General features: G+C 34.3%; 1 protein-coding gene across 4 annotated transcripts in view; it reads left to right on the top strand.

The window, feature by feature from the left end:
* The window catches only part of LOC105196485 (sodium-coupled monocarboxylate transporter 1), a 459320-nt gene that overhangs the window by 340601 nt on the left and 97006 nt on the right, over positions 1 to 21713 (top strand). For 3 of the 4 annotated variants that reach the window (XM_039447232.1, XM_039447235.1, XM_039447233.1), the window contains one exon: positions 4085 to 4174. The exons of the other annotated variant lie outside the window; for it this stretch is intronic. In XM_039447232.1, the coding sequence (XP_039303166.1) occupies positions 4085 to 4174 (90 nt within the window). The remainder of the gene's footprint in view (positions 1 to 4084; positions 4175 to 21713) is intronic. 4 annotated transcript variants of the gene reach the window in all.

Consider the following 21713-nt stretch of genomic DNA (forward strand, 5'->3'; position numbering starts at 1 on the left):
TCATCCCGCCAATAGCCCGGACTTAAATCCAATCGAGTACATTTGAAATGAAATGGAACGACGATTAAGGCGTCGCGAGGAACAGCCGCGAAATTTAGAAGAATTGCGAGAAATTTTAACGGAAATTTGGCACAACATTCCGCAAGATCGTATTGCAAGATGTATAAATATGCGAGAACGTTTGCAAGCAGTAATTGATCAGAGAGGAGGAAATACACACTATTGAACACTCATGCGCGCGCACGCATACACACACACACACACACACACACACACACACACACACACACACAGCAGAGAGTGTTTGGAGTCATTAAATACTGCAGAAGTGACGAACTGCGGGGTCCTTATCTCTGTTGTGATACACACACACACGCACACACACTCACACACACACACACACACACGCACACACACTCACACACACACACGATGTGCAAAAATCCGACCGACAACCTCCACGTGGTGCACATTGGGTAATGCTAATGTCGGCGGTAGACGTCATTTTTCGGAAAAATGTACTGTAAAAAATGTATATCTTCAAAGTCTTGTAACTCGGTCAAAAAAAAATCGTAGAAAAAACTTTAAAAAAACCATTTTGTAGAGAAAATGTCATACTTTATGGCACTTGCATTGGATTTGTCGAGAAAAATTTTTTTATTGAGCTACAGGCTATTAAAAATACGTTATTTTAAGGAAAAAACAGTTTATCTTTTTTGGGGCATAGTACTAAGAAATTGAGAAAATTTTTGAAAACTATTAATGTTAAAACTGAAACTTCGAGCTTTAAAATGGTTTTTTGATTTTTTATCTACGATGATTTTTCACGGAGTACGGATATCATTTGTAAAAAATGCAGGTTTAGCTTCAAAGTTGCGTAATTCGGTCAAAAAAATCGTAGAGAAATTTTTAAAAAAGCATTTTGTAGGTAAAATGTTGTAGTTTATGAAATTTTACTTGAATTATTCGAAAAAAATTTGTTGGTCGATCTGCAAAGTGTCAAAAATACAAAATTTTAACGAACAAAACAAAGTGTGCTTTTTTATTGCGTAAGACAAGGAAGTTAAAAGAATTTTGAAAATCTGCTAGTAGAACCTTAAAGCTCGATCTTCAAGCTTCAAAATGCTTTATTTATTTTTTACCTACGATGATTTTTCACCGAGTTACAGTCATTTGAAAATAGCCTAATTTTTGGTGTCTGGAAATTGTTCCCTATTTTTTTTTTGAGTAGTGTATATTGAGTAGTATATATGTATATATATATATATATATATATATATATATATGTATATGTATAAATATTCCTGACATGTTTCGACCTTACTTGCTCCTCTTCAAAGTCATTAACACTTTCACTCCGAGCGCAGTATGTATGTGGCATCCAAATGATGTGTATATAAGTGTCGAATGTGTATATACATATGTGTGTATAATCATCTGTAGTTGATGACTGCATTTTCCGCTGATAATCTCATGAGGTTAACAGAGAGGCATTTTCCCACATTCTGCAAGCCAAGAAACCGAAGACGAAGATGTGTAATTTGTAGTAAAAATAAGAAAAGGTCTGATTCACGATATGAGTGCAAAGATTGTAATGTTGGCCTATGTATAGATCCTTGTTTCAAAATATATCATACAGAATTATATTACTACTACTTTACATATTAATATATGAACTAATTTGTGTTATATTATATATTATATTCAACATTTAATCTTAAGGTTTTGAAATTATATAAATATTGTACCTATATTACCTATAATTTTGTATTTTAATAATTTTGTAGGTTCTTTCATATTAAAAATGTAAATATACTTGTTCCATTAAAGCAATGATTGTTTTATTCAGCACAGTTATTTAAAATTTAGAAAACTGTACATACAGAAACAACACGCACTGTGCATATTTCTGGCGTGAGCTTTCGTTCAGTGACGGTACTTTGGCGGACGACACTGCCGTAAGGGTTAAACTAAAAAATCCTTTACACGGTATATTAAACGTTAATAGTGTTCTGATTACATTAAATATATACAGGGTGTTTAAAAAGTTTTGGGACGGCGGAATATCTCGAAAACTAAACATTTTAGAAAAAAGTGTTTTAGATAAAAGTTGTAGGGTTTTAAAAGATCTATTTACTGATCTTATCAGTTTGACCTTGGATGACGTCGCCAAGGTCAGCTTAAAAATACATTAACTTTTTTAAATATAACATCCTATTTTGGATTCCAGAATTTAATAGCTGATGTTAAAATCTTTCCAAAACTTTACAAGAAAGTTCATTTTTGTTGAGTACTTTCGAGTTGTGAAGTTTGAAAGCTACAGTGTACTATAACTTTCAAGCATCATAACTTAAAAAGTACTTAACGAAAATAAGCCTATTTATAGTGTTTTGAAAAGTTCTCGAAATTGACTACAAAAATGCACTAAAAATGTAGAATGTTAGGGAAGTATCGATAACTCTAACATTATATCTTTTATTGCATTTTCTTGTAGTTGATTTCGAAAACTTTTTAAAACACTATAAATGAGTTTACTTTTGTTAAATATTTTTCGAGTTATGACGCTTGAAAGTTACAGTACACTGTAACTTTCAAGCCTCATAACTCGGAAAATACTCAACGAAAATAAACTTTCTTGTAGAGTTTTGGAAAGCTTTTGACACTATTAGATTCTGAAATCACATTAAAACGTTTTATTTAAAAAAATTAATGTGATTTCGATGTGATCTTGGTCATCCAAGGTCAAATTGACAAGATCAGTAAATAGATCTTTTGAAACTCTACAACTTTGATTTGAAACATTTTTTCCTAAAATGCTTATTTTTCGAACTATTCCACCGTTCCAAAACTTTTTGAACATCTTGTATATAAATGATCCATGCTAGAGTCCGCAATTTTCGTCATGTAATACTTACGCAAAGCATTGTCGGTAGCGTTAATCAGATCCTTTAGTCTTGTTCAAATCTCCTTGCACATTTTTTTTTTTATGTAGTGTTACGTCTAGCGCCAGAAAAAAAAATTTTCTTTTTTTTCGCACCATCCGTTAAAATAAATTTTTCAGAGGTAAAATTAAGATCAATTAAAATTAAAAATTAATGTCTAACAACAAATTTAACAAAATTTTCCAAATTAAAGTACTCAAAATCGTAGCGCATGTTCATAATTTTCTATTATAATTAAAAGGAAAAATAAAAATAATTAAGATCGTATGATGATTGGGTGCACCGGCTACTGTCGCGCCGTACGTCCCAAACTAAGATAACCTATAAAATATAAATTGTTTTAAATCAGATGTAAGATGCGGAACTTGAGGAATGCAACTCGTTGCTCGCACGCACCCTCCCCTTGCCTCGCGGCTTCCGCTAGCACCACGAAGCGCTTACGCGCAAGTTCATTTAATATGTTTCAAAAATAAAGAAAAATAATTTTCTCACAATAAAAGTAATAAAATCATAAGTTTGAACCTGGAAATGTGTAGCTCGTGCACTCTGCAATCATACCATGCCCGTTGTAACTTGATACCTCAAAAAATGTAGTTATTAAAAATCATATAAAATTTTGCAACAAAATTAAAATAAACCAAAATAATAACGAGAAAGCGAATCTTGAACCAGATATCTTTAGCGGGTACGCGACACCATTGTCCTGTCAAAATTAAACTTTGATAACTCAAAAACTGTAGCCTACAAAAATATTTAAAAATCTCTGAAATAAATTTTGTCGTGGCACCTGTATACGCGCGCGCTCCTCGTAGTTCTCATGTATGTCAATTTCCTCTATCTTCACAGGACAATTAAAAATAGTTGCAACAACAAAATTACAAGTTTTGACCTGATAACTTATTGCTCGTGCGCTTAGCTATCGCGCTGTGCTTACCATATTAAGATTCCATAAAAATTAAAGCCCCTAAAATCATCTAAAGATTCAGGACCGATAAAAAAATAGTTTGCATTAAAAAATTCTAACTTTTTGACTATGTAGTGATTCAGAAAAATTAATACTACAGTTTTGCATATTTAAATTTAAAATCCTTTATAAATTGTATTTTATATTAAAGTTGAAAGTCTCAAAATTTTACTTTAAGATTGCACGCGTCGCATCGCGTCTTGCATCTCCTGCGCCTACAAGTTTCCGCAAGCGCGAATCTCTACACAAGCAGCGCGACACGCGAAAGGTGAGTGATATTTAAAGAGCCTTACCTGTAATGAAAAACTAACAGAAATCAAGAAACTACCCGGAGCGAGGGGGGGGGGGGATACACCTCATCTACCACCTGAGGGTTTAAATACAGCGCGAAATCGGAGTAAAATTCATTTTTTTGGAATCAGTCAAACGATCAGGTTGAGCAATCGAAAAGGCGCTCACCATTGGCCACACACCATCGTTAAGATCGCCAGCAAGATCACGGGCGGGAAAATTTAAAGTCCTTCTCTTAATCATGGAGTTTCACCGAAACTTCTTTCAAATTAAATTCTATTTCTTCTTTAGATATCCGATTTCTTGAATCAATTTTCTTTCTCTTTAAAAATAATTGTATCAGAATTATGATTTCTCAATCATGTTCCTCTTTTCAAAAAGAAATCTATTTACAATAACTAGAGTCTACTCCTCTAATAATTCATTTCCTTCACATTCTTTTCTGGAAAAACTATAAAATTTCCAAACTAGAAAGATATTCGACCAATACATGTAACATACAAATCTAAATAAACTGCTTTTGGTCTGAGAAACAAGTTTTTTCAAGGAGGAAAGGGTTAATATAGATGCTAGTGAGCATCAAGTATTATTAAATTAATTTTAATTTAATAAAAGTGATATTAGTAACTCTTATTCGATTATAACTGTGTTATATAACCAAAAGTAATGGCACGCAGTTTGATTGATTTCTTACAACCCATTATATTTGTCGCTGCAATAACGGGCACGCCACCTTTTTTGCAACGGCTGGTGACAGCGGTCATTCAAATAAACCACGCAAAAATATTACACCGCCAGTTTCTAAACTGGTGGACGTAATAATAGCCGTCACCGTTGTCATTTCGAGTCATTTGTTTTTAAAAAAAGTTTTTAATTCGGCCTTAAATTCATTTTTATTTTGTTATTTACATAAACGAGCAGATCTTTTTGTTATTGTTGCATTTGTTCTTCTACAAAAAAATTTTACGGTAATTCCGGAAAAAGCTCAAATTCAATCATGCATTAAAAAAAGTATATACATATATACCAGTTAGTAACCGATGTTGTCAAAGTCCTATAATAAAAAATCAAAATTTTGTTAGAATGTATCTTCACAAGATTTTAATCTTGTGAAGATACATTCTAATACAACGAATCTTACTGGATTAGAGTAATACAAAATGATAGGAACTCTTTCTAACAAATGTGATTTAACATTACTTGACAAAGTTGAGTGAACTTCACTCTCTCAGAAAAACAGCTTGATATCTTTACAGGATTAACTTGTGATAATCTTATTAAAATAAAAAATACGATGATTTCATTGAAAAATAGTCCCATTCAGTAATTGTGCTCTGGTTGTGTTTCTTTTAAAATTACATACGGAATACTCTAATAAAATAATAGCTTCCATCTTGCAATTGGAAAATAAACAATTAGTTTCAGATTATTCTGTGATCATAATTAAGTCTTTTAAAAATGACATTTTACCGTTTTATTTTGGCTTGCTGTTAATAGGAACGATCTTATTCAAAATTATAAAACGGAAATAACAAAAAGATTGTTTTATGTTCGTGACAATTTATTTTTTATTTGCAATGGTACGTACGTCCAACATCAAGAAAATACTAACAACGGAAATCTTTCTCAGGGCAGAAAAAAGTTCCCTTTCTATAATCTTTTCACTATTTGTACAACTGACGGATGCATAGTTGACATGCTCGGACCGTATCTTGAGTAATGATGAGTAAAGAAGAAAATTATTCAAGATCGAAATGTTTTATGTAAATTGTTAACAGAAGGTAATATTTTTGTATCGTGATTTCCTAGATATAGTAAATGATTTAGAAAAAGTTTAATGCTTTCATTGAAAAGAAAATGAAAACAACAATCAACAAAGGAATCTAATCGATCAGTCTCGATTTGTTATTAAAAATCGCAGCTGAATCTGTCCATAGAGTACTGAAACAAAAATCTCGTCTTTTAGATCACAAAATTGATAATCAAGAGGCACGGTAGCGTCTCACGCCTAGGAAATGCGTTAGCGATTAGTTAATACCAAAAGTTGGAGTTTATTTTAGGATTGCATTATTTCTGAACAATACTTTATAGAGAAAATTACAATCCGATTTAGAAATTACAGATGAAATTGTACAGAGGATGCATGATCAAACAAATATGAAAAATATTTTAACTATTGAAGTCGAAGAAAAGAATGGTTTCGCTGAAAACTTTTTTTCCAAAGTATTACGTCTGATGATTTTTTGGATTTTCCGGAAGTGGCCGAAAGAGAGAAGAAAATTTTGTTTACCATATCAACTTTCTCAAGTCGTGTCATATTTGACAGAGATGGTAGATAAAAATGATAAATTAAACTAGAGTATATTAAGGACAAAAAATGTCCTTAAATTAAAAATTCCGTCCCGACATATTTTTCATACAACATACGAGTGTTTCTTGAAGCTCAAACCAAATAATATTGGTGTTTTCGATGTAATCCAATATGCATGTGTGCTAATGGTAGACAAACTATTAGTTGTTGCTTACATATTGCCGCAATAATATATTATTTATCTTATGCAAAGAACTTATCAAAAATTTTTTAATCGACAGAAATACTCACAAGAGAACTTCTCGAAGTGTCACACCCCGATTTTAATAAAATTTTACACACATTTAGGTAACATAATTAGATGATTTTAGAAGCTATTAGTTGCTGCCTAAATTAGATTTCAAGGAATGAAATCATTCCTTATGTGTATAGCGGTTTTCAGCTTTTTTCGTTATATCTCGGAAACTATTCGAGATATTAAAAAATGTTTTATACAAAAAATTCACAATAAAATTATCTCTATTCAGTCACGTTAATAAAATTAAAAAAATAATAATTATTAAAAAAAATTTGTTTAATAATTGTTTAAAAAATTGTTATAAAAAATATTATTGACGTGAATAAATACAGATAATTTTATTGTAAAACTTTTGTATGAAACATTTTTTTATATTTTGAATGGTTATCGAGACATAGAGGGAAAAACTAAAAAATTGTTTTACACATGAGGACTGATTTTATCCCTTAAAACAGTATATTGGCAACTGATATCTTCTAAAATCATTTAATTATGTTACCTAAATGTATGTAAAATTTCATTAAAATTGGGTTATAACACTTTATTTTTTAACAATAAAACTTTTAGAACTTTTTAAAAAAGTATTAATTATTAACAAAATGTTAAACTGCTATCATTTCCTTATCACCTTTGAGATAGAATAGCATGGCACGCTTTTTTTATAATAATTTTCCGCGTAGGCCTAATCCACACTTTATTCCATTTTCTATTTTTTAACGCATGAATTTTAAATGTTGTCTTCACTCTTTTAAAAGATATATTATTATTATATAAAAATTTACCCAAACTTATATAACAAAATATCTTTTATGTTATAATGCTATAAAATAATAAAGTTTTTTATTTTAAATCTGCTCGAATTTCGATATTTTCATGATATCAAGATGAATTACCGTACCATATATTTCCTGTAATATATAAGCACATTTTTTTTATTATAAACAGTAATGAATGTATTTATTATATTGATTATTTTATAACTAATTGTATATTTTGCTTTTAATACTAACGTAATGATTATATAACAAAATGTTGGTAATTATGATATTTAAAAAAAAATGCAGCATACAAAAATATTTCTTGCACCAGGAACATCGTATTATAGCGTGCACCACATATGGAGTAGAGTGGTATTTGATCCTCATCGATCAAAATATTTCTCTTTATTACTTTAAAGTCACGCTACCCTGGAAAGTGTTCTAATTCATAGTCAATTATTGCAAGAAATATCATCACAGCCTCTGTCGAATTGGCTAAGACCCGTACCGGAGATTCGGGAAGTCCCAGGTTCAAACCTTGGCTGAGGTGATATTTTTCGCAATAATTTCTTTACAGTTTTTTCAGGGGGGAAGAAGAGTTAATATTTAATAATACATCATATTACTTAATCTTGTTTAATTTAGAATTGTGTTATGACTGAAAATTAATTTGGCACGCAGTTCATTGAACTTGAGAAAAGTATATAAAATCACACAAACAATACAAGCACGAAGACCTAGCTGCGACCGTAGAAAACATTCTTGTTCAATTTGTATTGATACAGTAACGGTCAAAATGTTTCTCTCTATTACATATAAAATGTTCTAGGCGAAATACTACATCTAGATTTAGAACAAAAATATCCAAACAATGAAACATATTAGATATCGGTCTTGTGTAATAAATATATAATATTTGTATATATTTTTTTAACAATAATCTCTCTCATGATAATTGTTAGATTGAACGAACTTACCTATAAATTTTGATCCTAATTATGCCCATTGTCTCGTTCGGATGGAAACTATGTAATTGTGCTCCTGCACACGCCTGGACAACAGTATTTAAAGAAACCTCAAAAATAAAATAGGAGGTTGGCACGCGTAGCGCGCCCTCAGCGCCGCCCGCGCGTCGCTATCTCATGAGTTCAAATAATATGAAGCAAATTACTAAACTTAGGGAGGGAAGACCAAAGGTAAGGGTGGGAAGTCCGTCCGGACGAGACAACAGGCATAATTAGAAAAACTTCACAAGTAAATTTGTTCAGTCTAACAATTATGGCCTTTATGTCTCGTCCGGATGGAAACTATGTAGTTGTTTAGAACGGTGATTTGCTTCAGAAAGAATTTATCATGTAACGTAAGAATTAAACAAGGAGAAAGTACAAGAAGACTGTATCATAAACGCAGTCTGAACTAATACTTAAAAAAAGAACAATGTTAAGAATATGAGATTAACTACCCAAGATAACGTTAATACGTATAAAGAATGATAAGAGGTATACAAAGCATATAGAGAGAATGCACTGTAACCCTGTAAATAAATTCCTTTTCTAGTGAAAGGACTACGTTACTAAACGCTTCGGAGTTTACAATGGGTCTCTTATAACAATTAGCAAATACTCGGGATTCACTGGTCCAGTCTGAGGGACGCTTTATTAAATCTAGAGATAATTTTTTTTTCGTGACGTTGAAGCATGTCTGGTGTTATAAGCTGAGAATACTGAGGTGTCAATACCACATTCCTCTAGACCCTGTTTAATCTAGCGCTTTGTCGTTTGTAATTGCCCTGAAGCAAATTGTTAAAGTGATAAACAAAGAATCGTATGAAAATGATCGTAATTGTTTAGTTCTATCCCTATAAAGGTCTATAAGCCAAACTATGTAGAGATTTTCAAGATCGTTGAATAGAGAGAATCAAAGAAGTGGCTGACAGCGATCAAATCCCCTTAGTCCAATCTGAGGTATTATTCATTTTTCTTTCACAGAAATTTGTGACGTTCTTAGGGAAGAGAGAGTCTGAACTCTGTGGCCCGCCGCGAGGGCTAATGAAAAAGTACCAGTTTCTTAAAGATAGCGTCACATCTTAAAAATATCCTTTAGAGAAGCTGAGTTGTAAGAATAAATGGCAGCCCGTCTAGTTATGGGGTTGAATCCCATACAAAATTGTACAGTGGTCGCGGCGGTCTGAGTGCTGCAACCCCTTTGCAAAAGCGTTTAATCTTGGGATATTTTCCGATTTCATTGTTAGAAATCAATGAGACTGCAGACCTTATGGTATTTAGGCTTGAATAAGACAAAACCTTAGGCAATTCTTAAATCTCCAAAAATCTATCATTTGTGAAACAGATGGAGAGTATAGCGGTAATTGATGACGCTGGCAGAAATTCCATCAGGAACGAAGAGAATAAGAATATAGCTTAATTGTCGCGTTCGGTAAGGAAGCAAGTAGAGCTTGAAATGTTGTTGGAGCTACTGGTCAATTCTTGGATGCTTCCCAGATAACCTAGATTTGACTCCCAGAAAAAGCGTATTTCACGCTGGATGATAATCCTTGAAGGAAGATGAGAGTAGAGAGTGATTAGGAAAAAGAATCAATGGGTCTGATGTTAGTCGACAACGAAACAGCGGGAACTAGACCTGCAAAGGCCACCAGGACAGTACCATGGTGCCCGCTGCTTCGTTGCTTACTATTTTCCTTAGAACTCGTAGCAGCAAAATAAAAGGTTGGAACGCAAGTTTAATCCCTCCTATGAGAGAATAAATGTATCTATGGCGATCGATCCGAGATCTGGAAAACAGTATATATAAACGTCGCTCTTATTCTTGATTGAGGACGCAAAAAGATCCATATAAAAAGACCCAAAGGTCTTAGAGACGCAGCGGAACGTCATATCGGACAGAGACCACACTGTTTCCGGGTTTGTGGTTCGGAATTCAGCATCTGCAACAAAATTATCTGAGGTCGCTATTGTTACGGCCGTACAATATTTGTAATGTGTTACCGTGTAGTTTTTGTAATTGATATTAATGAGTTGACGGTTGCTTGTTAGCGACGCTTATTGTTATGCTGCTTTTGTCTGAAGCTTCGTTTGGTAACGGACGTATTTCAATAAACGTTTGAGTTTCTTTAAAATTTGCTCAATCATTTATTGTACGAGAGTGCGCGTGAGTGTCCTGTGCCACCGACGGACGTAACATTTTGGGGGCTTGTCCGATCGTTGACGGACAAATTGTTAAGATGATGACTTCGGCAACCTCATCGTGCACAGAAAAAATTCAGCTCAGAACCTCGTCTTGCAACGTCGGCACAACTCAACGAAAATGAAACGTTACACTTCAGGAGGACAGAAGGTTACAGCAGGTACGAGAGGTAGAGCTTTTTACTCGTTTGCAACAAAGAGATAATGCGTTACTTCTCTTTAAACAATTACCACAGCTAAGTCGTTCTAATAATATTCCTCTCGCTAACGGCGTCTCTCTTTTGGAAAATCCGCGTTATGAGTTAGGTTACAAATTGAAGCCTGACGTTTATGATGGAAGTGTTCCTTTACGCGAGTATTTGAATCAATTTAACTTAATAAGGAACTCTAATAATTGGTCTCATTCGGTAAAAACCGTGGCTCTTGCGTCGAGTTTACGGGGAAAGGCGCGTTCTGTTCTTGATGGAATTGCGGAGATAGAATCTTTGACGTTTTTATTAATTAACTAATCGAAAACAGAAGTACGGAGAGGAATTATCTGCTTTAAGTTCAGATTTAGAGCGATTAGCGCGTTTGGCCTATCTTGAATGTTCTCATGAAGTACAAGATAAGATCGCGTGCGGGCAATTTATTTTAGCGTTGTCTGACGGATTTGTAAAACAAACTTTACAGTTAGAAGGAATAAATTTTTTAAAATTAGCAGTACAAAGAGGAATCGCGATTAAAGTTATTCAAAAAAATAGTTTTATTCAGAAAAATGGTATTAATTATAAAGGAAAATTTAATTTCGTAGGAGAGAAAAATGATAAAAAAAAAATGAGGATAAGGATTGACGCATGGTGTATTGTTTCCTCTTAAAATTTTCTTGAGTGCATAGTGTTACGGCCATGCGATATTTGTAATGTGTTACCGTAGTTTTTGTAATTGATATTAATGAGTTGACGGTTGCTTGTTAGCGACGCTTGTTGTTATGCTGCTTTTGTTTGAAGCCTCGATTGATAACGGAAGTGTTTCATCTGAGTTTCTTTAAAGTCTGCTCAATCATTTATTATACGCGAGTGCCTTTTTGTGTGAGAGTGCGCGTGAGTGTCCTGTGCCACCGACGGACGTAACACTATGTAAAAGGCAAAAATAGAGATATTTCGTTCTCACACCAGCGCCATATTTGTCTTGATATAGCTGAAAGGTGAAGAAATTGAATGAATCCGAATTTATTGTTATAGGCTAAGGCAGTTGTATTGTCGATTCTAAGTAAAATATCGTAATTACGGAGATTAGCTGCAAAGCATCGCAGGTCGTTAAAAGCTGCTCTGAGGCTCCAAAGTGTCAATGTGCAGAGCCCTGTCCGAGTCGGACTGTCATTTGCGCGTACGTCTTTTAGGATGCGCCCCAACCGTTCATAGAAGCATCCGAGAAGATTTAGCGGTTGAATCTACCTGAACGAATCTCACTAAACTAGTTCGGGTTAAAAAAAATATTCCAACAAACAAAGTCCTCCTGAAGAAATGAAGGAATTTTCATGATTGCTGAGTCATCTCCACTCTTGTTGAGGGCCAAACATTTTATTCTCTCCGACGCCCTTGTATGTAGAAAACCATATTGGATTGCTGAACAAACCGGGATAAGTGAGCCAATTAAACTACTAAAATTTGTTATAGAGCATTTTATTTTGCAAGCCAGGCCTTTCGTTAGGCATGACAGTCGCATTCGACGCTCTGTGAGAATCGAAATAGATTGCTCGTTGAAGTCAAACATAAAGCCTAAATACTTGCCTCCAGAAGATGGTTCCAAACAAGATTAAAAAAAAGCGATAGATAACGTTAGACCGATACTTGCTGGATGGACCTAAAAGGAGAAAATCGCCCAAACAGATGACAGGCTGATAGTTCATATCACGCCAAAATGAGATCACCGGGCGAAGAACCTTTCTTGGTGCAAGCACATGAGTTGTGCGAGCACGCGCTCGTCGTCGTCCGGAGGACGAACGAGCGGCCGCAAGATTGTCGAGCGCAAGTGAGGATTGTTGCGCTTCGGTGTCATTTACTGCCGCCGGCTCTATGCAAATCGGTCGGCGACACTGGTAAAAACGCAGGGAGCTACAGAAAGACCAAAGGGCAGCGCAGTGAACTTGCGAGTTGCTCCGCGTCACTGAAAACGAAGCAATTTCCTATGTTTCTTGTAAATTGAGATCATTAAGCAAGTTTCTTCGAGATCAATGGTGGCCCTTTGCATTCCCGGGAGCATATGGCAAAATACAGTATGCCAATCCTTCAATTAAAATGTAATGATTTTATGTGCTCATTTAAATCTCGTAGATTTAAAATACACCATTTACATAACTTTTCTGTAAGGAAAGGAGATGATAAAAATTGTGTTTTGTAAAACTCCATTGTAACAAACGCTCTGTGAAGCCGCAGACGCTCTACTTTCTCATCGCCAAGAAATGATATTAAATTGAAGAAACTTTGGTTGCGAAAATTGGGTTCTTACTAGCGGCAGGGAGGTAAAAGAATACAATAGTCCCGTATTGCATTTTAATTTTCGACTATTGAGCATAGGGACTAGACAAGTGGCCGTCCATTCTTACGTTATTCAGTTGTGGCGGTTCCCGTAATAAGGAGCTCTTGCTTGAAAAGTCGATGACAATGAACAAGAGTCTGTCTGTTTTTCGGGGGAAGAAGTCCGGCTGAAGAAAGGGCTGGTTTCGCCGCTGAGGCACCTGTTGAGTCGGTTGCAGAATACCTCTTCCCATTTACGATGCGGATTTTGCCACTTCTCGACGTGTCCTTTGACAGGTCCGTGCCGCTCTAAGCGTTACGACAAAACTCTGGCCAAATAGGAATTTGTTGAGCGTCGCTGCATCCGCCGCGCTTCCGCCAACAATTCCTAGAAAGGGATTAGCAAAAGCTTATCTGGCTAAAGAGAGGCGATAAAGATAATCAGAGAGCAGATAAACGTTCTCTGAGAAGGGCATTAGCGCTGATTTCGCCTCGTTGCTAAAGTCTCAAATGACCTCTAGTTTCAAAAGGAATAGCATGGCTTCAATGTCGAAGGCATTGAAGCCGGCACCTAATTGCGCTTGAGATAGCGCCTAGTACTCGTCATGTTTAAGGACTGAAGGGGCTAATGCCGTCGCCAATTCCCTGTTGAGCGTAGGTGGGACCAGTGCCGCAGGTCTCCTTTGCCTCATTTTTGGTTAAGAGAATAGTACGAATAGAAAAGATTTAAGCGAGGGAGTCCTCGCTTAAATCTTTTCAAGCTTCCATGTCGATTGAATTCAGAACAATTAGGTTCCAGGAGGATAATGCCGTAGGAGCTTAGACCTTCGCAAATAATTTGCTGGCTAAAGAATGCGATTCGGAAGCTAGACTAGCATTTTGCGCTTTCAAAAGGCCGACTTGAAGGGCGACTCCGCACCCAGCATACTGCTAGTAGCCGGAATTCTCACTAAGAAATCCCAAATAAAAAGCGGAAGAAAACCGGTCGGTTATGTCCTTTCTTTGCCAGAGATTGCCTAGAAATCTGAGTCAACAAGAGGACATACCTGGCACGACGCGACGCTCCGGTCGCTTGTGCGACCGTGAGTTCTTCATTGCAATGCTAAGGCAAAAGGCGCAGCCACTACGACCGCTGCCAAATCTTCAATTGATTGCAAAGCCTCTTCAGCCGACGATTCAACCTCAAAAGTTCGATCACGAAAATGCGGGCTACGCTCACCTTCTCAGCGAGTAAAGAACTCGCAAATCCAATCAAGAAACGCCATTACCCTCTCTGCAGAGCGAGATCCATGAGCAGGAAATTCCCTCGACGACTGCCCATCTTCTGATAATCTGGAACACACGCGATCTTCAACCTTTGTTGCTGGTTTTGCAAGTTATCTCGCCCGCGATTCCATGAGCGATCTTGGGATTGTTTCAAACTTGGATGATGTTCCTGAGACCAACTTCCATCTCGGAGATGTCCCGAGCTTCTTTTCCTACTTTTATTATTAGAAAATTAAAGAAACACACGGAAACTGTTGTCTTTGACAAGCAAACAGAACACAATAAAATAGCGACTCGCGGGTGGCGCTGAGAGCGCGCCACGCGTGACAACTTCCTATTTTATTTTTGAGGTTTCTTTAAATACTGTTGTCCAGGCGCGTGCAAAAGCACGACTACATAGTTTCCATCCAGACGAGACATAAAGAGCATAATTTCGTATATTAATTAAATTATTGTAGAGAAAAAAACTAACACATACAATTACTGTAAAGATTTACTGTTGGCATTTGCTAAGTACTTTGTACCTACCCAAGATGCATCACGTGGAGGTTGCATCTTGTGTGTGTGTGCGTGCGTGCGTGCGTGCGTGAATGGGCATATGTGTAAGCAATGTAACAAAATTACATTAGAAGTTTTAGCGTTTCCAGAAATAGATTTTGTCTTTCATTTTTTTTGGCTTACAAGGGCACCACACATAACCCGGGTCACCGATTTTGATGAAACTTTACAGTTATGTAGTATTAGTATAGAAATACTAAATGCTAAACGGAGACGATGCACTACTCAACCGTTGACGTGAAATCGTTGTTTGAATTTCACCATATAGCTTTAATACCGTAACATTGAAGGAGTTTGGCAAGTAGCAGCGTGGTGTGGCGGACAGCGCGAGCGCCTATAGTTTTGCAGGTCGCGGCCGTCGCGGGTTCGAGTCCACAATTTTTTTTTTTTTTTTTTACCCAGTACTCTTATTGTTACAATATACATATATATATATATATATATATATATATATATAATAAAATATATAATAAATAATACACAGATATAGATATAATAATACGCAAAAAATCTTCTCTGCATTCGAACTTTTGTTAGTTTACTTTATATACATTTAAATATATATATATATATATATATATATATATATATATATATATATATATATATCACACACATAGATTTATATGGATGGCGAGATATTTATATGATATATTTGATTGTGAGAGTTAATATGCATATTTATTTATGTGTAAGTACAAAAACAATTACAAATGAATTTATTCGTCGTCTTGCTCTGTAATTTTGCACACTTTCGGGTCATAATAATTACAAAAACAAGTAATAAATTTCACAGTTCCATGAAGATTTTGTTATAAATACTGATCAGACAGGATGCCAGTACAGCAGTACTTATAATAGAACCTATGAACATAAAGGTGCAAAGACAGTTTTTGTAAAGAAAAAGTCTTTAAATAAAATTTCTCACTCATATACTGCACAGTACACATTGTCGGCATCAGGAAAGATTATACCATTTGTATTTCTGTGCATGCAAGAGCCTTCGGGAATTTTTGGTCCTACAGTTCAGAAAAATATTGATAAATTTACTGATGAATATAAAAATATTATTGTAACCTGTTCAAAATCCGGAAAACTCACAACCAATTTATACAAACAATTTTTAACTAGTACAATATTACCGTATGTAAAGAAAAATAAATTTTTACTTATTATTGATTCTTGGGGGGGCCAAATCAATCCTGTTTTGTACGATGAAATTTTTGAAGGGGAAGAGAGGGAAGTAACATGCACATTAAAAGTAATACCGCCGAAATGCACACCATTGTGCCAGCCCTGCGACGTGTATTTCTATCGCCAGGTAAAAAATATTCTTAAGCGTCTGCAGAATGCTCCCACATTGCTGCAGGAACAGAGAGAAATAGCATCTCGTGAAGATGCTTTAAAAATTCATTCGTTAATATTGCATCAGTTAAGTGCTCCGGTATTTATACCAATGATAAAATACGCATGGTTTGCATCAAAACTAACTAGCGACCGACCGATTTTTCTTAATGTTAATGAGATATGTTTTTCCCTTACATTATTGAAAAAAAATGTGCTTGCGAAAAAATTGGATTTATAAAATGTTCGTGGTGTAAATCAGTTTTATGTTTTACTTGTTTTTATGATTATTATCACCCGAAAGTGTGCAAAATTACAGAGCAAGACGACGAATAAATTCATTTGTAATTGTTTTTGTACTTACACATAAATAAATATGCATATTAACTCTCACAATCAAATATATCATATAAATATCTCGCCATCCATATAAATCTATGTGTGTGTGTATATATATATATATATATATATATATATATATATTTAAATGTATATAAAGTAAACTAACAAAAGTTCGAATGCAGAGAAGATTTTTTGCGTATTATTATATCTATATCTGTGTATTATTTATTATATATTTTATTATATATATATATATATGTATATTGTAACAATAAGAGTACTGGGTAAAAAAAAAAAAAAAAAAATTGTGGACTCGAACCCGCGACGGCCGCGACCTGCAAAACTATAGGCGCTCGCGCTGTCCGCCACACCACGCTGCTACTTGCCAAACTCCTTCAATGTTACGGTATTAAAGCTATATGGTGAAATTCAAACAACGATTTCACGTCAACGGTTGAGTAGTGCATCGTCTCCGTTTAGCATTTAGTATTTCTATACTAATACTACATAACTGTAAAGTTTCATCAAAATCGGTGACCCGGGTTATGTGTGGTGCCCTTGTTAGATCAAGTCATAGGTTCGGAATAACGGGATCAAAAGTAACTAAAAGATGATGTAAAATATCTTCATTTGTGGCTATTCTATTAATTTTACGTGAATGCATTTATCTGTATTTTCTAAACTCTCTAAGCTTCACTTGTCTCTTCGGAGAGTTGATCTATAAGACAATTCCTTTTTAATAAAAATTTGCTATTATCTTCTCTCCATGTATGAAAAGTTTATGTACCGATGCAGGCATGTAGTACCAATTGTAATTAGCAACAGACAGTCTTGCTGTTTCTAAGGCGTATTTGCCGAATTTCTTAACATCTATTGTCTCTCCACATGAAATAGCTTGCAACAAAACTGCAATTTTTTGGATTTATTCCTTATTTAAATCAGTGATTTTCGCTATTCTATCCACTTCGGAAAAAAATCGTCTAGCCGTATTTATGTCATGAGGTAATTTATGAGATAATTCCATATTTTACAACATTAATTAATAATCCCAATTCTTTTTTGAAATCTTCCTGGATGTTTTTTTCTTGTCTTCTGCTCTTTTTGTGTTGTTTCTTGATCAGGTACTGACCATTTCTTGAAGGACATGTTATACGAAATATGAAGTAAAAGTTCCATGTAACGAATCTTAGCATGCAGAAATACCGAAATTATACATAGACATATTTACATTTTTATTAAATAGATTGTCTATTTAGTTCATTTTGCTAAGTTTCGAACAGGTTACGCAACAAGTTTCATTAGAAAGAGCTGTACATATAGTATTATACTTTGCAATCAATTATGGTAAATAATATTTCATAATTAACTGTTACATTTTTATATTGCATTCAAGGGTATAGCCGAATTTGTATACAAAATCTTCCCAGATCCCAAAATAAATTTACCATACTTCAATCTTTAACCCTCTAGGAAAGAACAATTTTCATCAAGTTTTAACTCGCTATTCTTGCTTTTGCGATAGTGACAAATAAAAACACAATTATTCAATTTTATTTTTTTCCTATTTTTCTTATTCACAAAAAATTCTGAAAAAAATCAGTGATGTTTTACTTATCAAGATACATATCCAGAAATTTTTGGAGATTTTTAAGATAAAAGTTTAAATTTTAAAAAATTTAAGAAATTAAAAATTGTCAATTTTTAAGTAAACTTATTGAGCGACTGACTTCATTTTTTTTGTTACAACATCTTCCCAACATTTACTTCAAGTTTTTTTAGATTTTTTAAAAATAAACGTCAATGTTAAAATATTGAAAATATTATTTTTCAAGTTTTACATAAAACATTAATTTAATATTTAATCTATGAACTTTCTAATATTCTATTTTATGTGTCTAATTATTAATTGTTTACTTTGATAACTTAAATTTTGTTTATATAAAAAGATAATACACTCGACAACAAAATTAAGAAATCATCTATTCTGACTCTGAAAAATAGGCGTAATTCAAGAGAGTGTAACTTTGTCAAAAATGATTGTAAAAAATTTTAAAAATGCATTTTAAAGTTTGAAATCTCTAATTTCAAGATTGATAAGTAGTTAAACGATTTACAGATTATCTCCAAAGTTACGCGAATTCAAATGAGGATGGGTCAAATCTTAAAATTTTTTACAAATTTTGCAAAGCTCCACGACGCGAAATAAAAATTACACGCAAATGTGGTTGACAGCATTCAGAAGCGCAGATCTTCATCTTTAATTTGCGTTTTTCATGAGTGTTGTACAATTTTTTTTCACTGAGTTAAGCAACTTTGAAACAAAAATGGCCTCTTTTGCTTTAATGTCAAATAATTCAATGAATAAAAAGCATGCAACGCTCAACAAAAACGAAAATTAAAGGTAAAGATTCACGCTTTTGAATGCTGTAAACCGCAATTTTGTAGAATTTTTATTTCACGCCGTGGAGCTTTGCAAAGTTCGTAAAAAAAAACCGGCAAAGGTCAAAATCTTATAAAAACTTTGCCAAGTTGTATAACGCAAAATAAAAATTTCCCACAAATACAGTTTGCAGTATTTGAAAGCGTGAATCTTTATCTTAATTTGCGTTTTTGTTGAGCTTTGTACGATTTTTTTCACTGAGTTATTCAGCATTGAAGCAATAATGGTTCCTCTTTTTAATGTTGAATGAATCGATAAATAATTATCGTACAACGATCAACAAGTACGCCAATTAAAGACAAAAATTCACGCTTTCGAACGCTGTAAACTGCATTTGCGTGCGTTTTTTAATTCACGTCAAATAAACTCGCAAAACTCGTAATAAATTTTGCCGCATCTTTATTTTTATTTGTACAGCTACTTAAAAAATTAATATATGTTTTCAAAGTCGATATTTAAAGTGTATGTAGAAACATTAAAGTATAAAATGCGTTTTAAAACATTTAATTTATCATTTTTGTTGATTCATCATGTTACTCTTTTGGAGAGTAACTGTAAGTTACCCTTTAATTTTGCTGTTCCATGCTCACTCAACTTTTACTGAAATTGTTCAAATAAACTTCGTAAAAAAGAATAGTAAAACGATCTTCCTGGGCTTATTTTAAAGAGCAAAAACTTTCGATTATCTGAGTTAATTTTTCTCAAAAATTTAAAAAGTTTTGATATGTTTGATAGATATGTTAACATTACCGGGCAAGCCAGTGTAATTGGCGTAAAACAATACTATGAGAGGACCCAAATGAACGTCTGATTCTGATTTTTCTTAAATTTTGTACAGTAATTTGTAACGTCAAAATATGGAGAGGTCTGTCACTTCTCCGAGTATTGTTTTACTTCAATTACAAAGTAAACTGGTTTGCCCAATAATGTTAACATATCTATAAATTAATCGAATTAAAATTATTTTCTAATACAAATTATTTTAATAAATAATTAAAGAGATTTACATTCATTAATTAATTAAAATTATGTCTCTATGTAAAGTAATAGTCCCACAAATTAAAGCTAAAATATATTGCCTGATAATTTTAATTTATTACTGTACAGAAAAAAATTAAATGTCAACTCAACAATTCATTGTTTTATATATAAACAACAATATAAAATCTTCTTGGAAGAATTTATGATCTTAAACAGACATAATTTGCTTAGATAAAGAAAATTTTTTTTTTGTGTAAGTGCTGTATTGCCGTGATGACATAACTTTAATTTATTATTGAAAATCGTAATTCTATTTACATTATTTTTCAACAAATATTCGTATCTGAGTAAACTTCTTTATGCAATAAAAAATTACAACAGCGCGCGAAGAACCGCGATATCCCGTATACCGGCCGTATAGGCGCAAGGGATATCATTTCTGTCAGTTTCTTGAGCGCCTCGATTCCGTGTCTTTTCTCTCGATTCAGCGTCGAGCGAGGAAGATGCGGTATCGAAACGCTCCCCACTACTTTCTGCCGGCACCCCGACCTCCGCCGCGCAACCACAAAACACATACGTGTGCGCCTCGCGTAGCTCGCGTGTGTGCGGCAGACAAGCGTTAGCACAGTGAGACACCATTTCTACCGGTGCCTACACCATAAAGAAGTTGCACGGTTCGACTTGTACTTTGTGCGTGCGTGCGTGCGTGCGTATATACGTACATGCGTGTATACATATATGTGTACGTTTAAAAACGTGTATTGCCTTCTTGTTGCCTTATAACTTCTTTGCATCAATCTTGCATATTAATACAATAACGCATCAATTCTTGGGAAATGTCGTTCCATAATTATCAAAGTTTATGTGCCAATAATGCCAATGTTACAGGTGGTCTTTCCAAATTTCAGAGTTGTCGTCCAAGAATATCCCAGATATTTGATGGAATTAAGATCTGGACTCATTGGTGAATGACCAAGAGTCAAGATGTTTTTTGACTCTCAGGAAATGGCAAATATTTTGTGCCGTATGAGGACAAACGTTGTCCTACATCAATAAAAATCTTCTTCTAATTCTATCACTTATTAAAAGCACATGCGGACGTAAGACTTCTTTGGTGGATCATCTGGAATTTAATTCTGGCTGTGGTATTACTACTAATTTGGTATGGTGGAAAAAAGAGATTTCCGCCCATACGATCACTGAGCCACCATGTAAAGCTCTTACTCGAGCTACATTTTGTTGATGGTATCAAGTATTGCAACAACGCCAAATTCGATGACGACGATCATTTCCATAGAGACAAAATCGTGGTTAGTCCGTGCATAACACGCAACTCCATTGCTCTTCGGTCCAGTTTACGTGCGTCTGTGCGTAAATTAAACGCTGGCGACAATGGTTCAATGTTAATGCTAGAAATGTTAATGCTAGAACTCTTGCACGATTTCTTGACTGGAGACTGGACTCGTAAATTCTTCGGCGGATTGTGTCGATACTCACATCATTCTCAAGAATATCAC

This window comes from Solenopsis invicta, chromosome 3 (genome assembly GCF_016802725.1).
Source record: "Solenopsis invicta isolate M01_SB chromosome 3, UNIL_Sinv_3.0, whole genome shotgun sequence".
Lineage (NCBI taxonomy): Eukaryota > Metazoa > Arthropoda > Insecta > Hymenoptera > Formicidae > Solenopsis > Solenopsis invicta.